At 36.7% G+C, this 3609-nt stretch overlaps 1 protein-coding gene across 1 annotated transcript in view; it reads right to left on the minus strand.

Moving 5' to 3' along the window:
• Positions 1–480: 480 nt before the first annotated feature.
• LOC106881464 (zinc finger protein 271) overlaps positions 481–3609 on the minus strand; it is a 6436-nt gene continuing 3307 nt past the window's right edge. Inside the window, exon 2 of the mRNA XM_014931858.2 lies at positions 481–2406. Coding sequence (XP_014787344.2) covers positions 770–2041 — 1272 coding nt within the window. The 5' untranslated portion in view covers positions 2042–2406 and the 3' untranslated portion in view covers positions 481–769. The remainder of the gene's footprint in view (positions 2407–3609) is intronic.

A 3609-nucleotide genomic window follows, 5' to 3' on the forward strand; every position in this document is an offset into this window, starting at 1 on the left:
TATATATAGATTCAATATGGTACTTAAGTTTAGGCACCAGAAATATTCGTTACCTGGGAAGAACTGTGCATTCACAAGTTCTCCTCCGTCTCCCCTGTTTTCTTGTGAGAAATTAGCCAATCTGGCTTGTGTCACTAGATTCATAGTTAGTCAAGAGGCTGGTGGGTTACCCAGAGTTCTGAAGTTAGTGTTGACAAAAACAGGGTGCAGATGAGAATAAGAATCTCCTCCAAAATGTTCTCAATTCTATGAAAATAATCTTAATCTGGACGTTTGAAAACTCATCTCTGTAAAGTTTAATTTAAAGAAACCATTATTGAAAAACCAACAAGGAATCAGTCTGGTGTGGGGCCCTAAACTGTACTTATGTATCAGGTTCTTCCTTTGTGGTCCCTTCTGTTTTGTACTTGGGGTCATTGTTTAGGTAAATATTTGACAACTTTACAATATTTCTGTTCATGAAAAAGTCATAACTTCTAATTGTATAAAATATATTTAATGAGAGAAGCATTTAAAATACAATAAACAATAAAATGTGCTGTAATTACAGGATGCGATATTCAAGAAAGAATAATGTGTAGGGTTGCCAGGAGATTTGGTTGAGAGGTCCTTACACCATGGAAAGGAAAGTTATGGGTGTTCAAGAAAAGAGTGGAAGATGAATATTCCATTAAAAAATGGAAAAAATCTAAAATTCTTGGAAACACTTTTGTCACAATTTACAACAAAAGAATGTTAAATAAATACAGCAAAGAAGAAACCATAGAAACTACTTTTTGCCTTTCTTCCCTGTTTTAATATGTTTGTGTTTAGTTAAGTGAATACTTTGAGAAAATGATTTACCACAGATATCACAATGATATGGTTTCGCTCCTGTATGAACACGTTTGTGTTTCTTTAAATCATTACTTTGAGAGAATGATTTACCACAGATATCACAGTGATATGGTTTCTCTCCCGTATGAAGACGTGTGTGTTTTGTTAAGTTACTACTGTCAGAGAAGGTTTTATTGCAGAAATCACAATGATATGGTTTCTCTCCAGTATGAACATATCTGTGTGTAGATAAGTGACTACTGTTAGAGAATGATTTACCACAGATATAACAAGAATACGGTTTCTCTCCAGTATGAAAACGTATGTGTTTTTTTAAGCTACTATTGTAGGAGAATGATTTACCACAGATATCACAATGATATGGTTTCTCTCCAGTATGAATATATTTGTGTGTAGATAAATGACCAGCGCTAGAGAATGATTTACCACAGATATCACAGTGATATGGTTTCTCTCCAGTATGTATACGTGTGTGTATAGATAAGGCACCACGTTGGAAGAATGATTGACCACACGTATCACAGTGGAACAGTTTCTCTCCTGTGTGAATATATTTGTGTCGAGATAAGGCACCACGTTGAGAGAATGACTGACCACAGATATCACAACGATATGGCTTCTCTCCTATATGAGTACGTTTGTGCACAGCAACCTGACCACTGAGAGAGAATGACTGACCACAGATATCACAATTATATGATTTCTCACCAGTATGAATACGTTTGTGTTTTGATAATTGACTACGGTCAAATGATTCGCCACAGATATCACACTGATATGGTTTCTCTCTAGCATGAATATATCCGTGTCTTAATAAGCTGTTACTGTAAGGGAATGATTTACCACAGATATCACAGTGATATGGTTTCTCTCCCGTATGAAAACGTGTGTGTTTTGTTAAGTTACTATTGTCAGAGAAGGATTTACCACAGATACCACAGTGATATGGTTTCTCTCCAGTATGAATATATTTGTGTGTAGATAAGTGACTACTGTTTGAGAATGATTTACCACAAATGCCACAACGATACGGTTTCTCTCCTGTATGAACACGTATGTGTGTTGTTAGGGTACCACTTGCAGAGAATGATTTACCACAGATAACACACTGATAGGATTTCCCTCCCGTATGAGTATGTTTGTGCATAATTAGGTTACTTTCTTGAAAGGACTTTGTACAGACATCACAGTCATATGATGTCATCTCTTTTTTCAAGTGTTACAGGGAAAAATCAATTCTATAATTTTCTCTTTTCTATTACTTTTTCTTCTCAAATTCCAGTTAATATACTTTTCTTGCTTTTATACGTTGTTCCTTACATACACTTTTACTGCTGGATTTCTGTCCAGTGTTACCTTTGCTTAGCAACACTTCTATAAATCTATCCAACTTTAATCAGCACAAAATCTTCTCTTCTTGACACTCCAGTCAGCAATGTTCAGAAAATTAGTTAATAATTCTTCCACAGATTCGTAGAAACAATGTTACACGTCTGTTTCGTATAATATCTTTCTTGAATCTTTAAAACAAGGCAGATATTGAGGATGCTTCTCCTGTCTTCTCATATTCTGAAATTATAGAGAAGCAACAGTGTAAAATTCGATTCATTTCTATTGAGATAAACTGTAGAAACAAACATTTCTTTTAACAACTGAGCTGGATGCCAACAGTTCTATGAAGAAGTTCCAATCTCTCAAAGAAGATAGAAGTGGGACACCCAAGAAGACATGGGAAAGTCTCAGGTAATATGATAAAGACCAAGATGCCTGGCTCCCAGCTGTACTCCACAGCAGAAATATTCAGACTCATCCATCTCATGGCAAAAAGCAATTCTGTGGTGGCACATAAAATTGCCTGTGCAGTGCCACATAAAAGCAACCTGTGAACTGTGAAGTGGTTGGCACTAGGAAGGGCATCTAGCTCTAGAAACCATAAAAAATTAACACTGGAGTGTGCTGCAGCTTCCCTTCTCAAACCATCCAACCCATGCCAGCATGGACAACAGGCATTAAAAGATGAGGGTGAACTTAATTCATTAAAATTGACATCATAGGATCCTGTGTGAAGCTTCCATATTTGCAAACTACACTGACACCTTCCCATTGTGTAACAGTTTGAAAATAAAAACTACAGAATGGTGGACACCAACATTAGTCTTTCTCCAGAAATATAACTTGACATTGTTGTTTAGATCAAAGTCAGTTCTCACAGGAGCACATATGTGGTTATAGACATTCCACCCATGAACATCCTATCTATTTCTCTAACATTCTATATCTATAATTATGTCATCCAATACAGTCTTCTCCCACAGGAGAGATTGAAGTGGAATGTGCTGTTATTTCTAGGAGTTCATGTGATCCCATGGGGAACTGCTGGGCCTACAATTTTTGACTGATGAAGCAAAAACAAACATTGATGAATGATGAAAAGCCAACGAAATTAGGGGAAAAAATTTGAACAACTTTGGTTTCCATCCAAGTGATTTGAAGTTCGGTCCCACAGAGCAGCACCTTGAGCAAGTCTCTTCTTTAATAGCAGCAGTGCACATCTAAAGCCATCTGAATGGATTTGATAGACAGAAAATGAAGGAAGGTTGTCCTGTGCGTCTTCATATCACTTCACATCAACATGAAAATATGTGCAGACATGGGCAAATATTACCTTGCTTGGAAACTGATGAGGGTTCATAACAAGAAGGCCATCTGGCAGAAGAACGTCTGCCTGACCCACAAAAGAATGGGAAAATGGGTTTTTAATCGTGCCAATTT

The sequence above is a fragment of the Octopus bimaculoides genome, unplaced genomic scaffold (assembly GCF_001194135.2).
Source record: "Octopus bimaculoides isolate UCB-OBI-ISO-001 unplaced genomic scaffold, ASM119413v2 Scaffold_158983, whole genome shotgun sequence".
Lineage (NCBI taxonomy): Eukaryota > Metazoa > Mollusca > Cephalopoda > Octopoda > Octopodidae > Octopus > Octopus bimaculoides.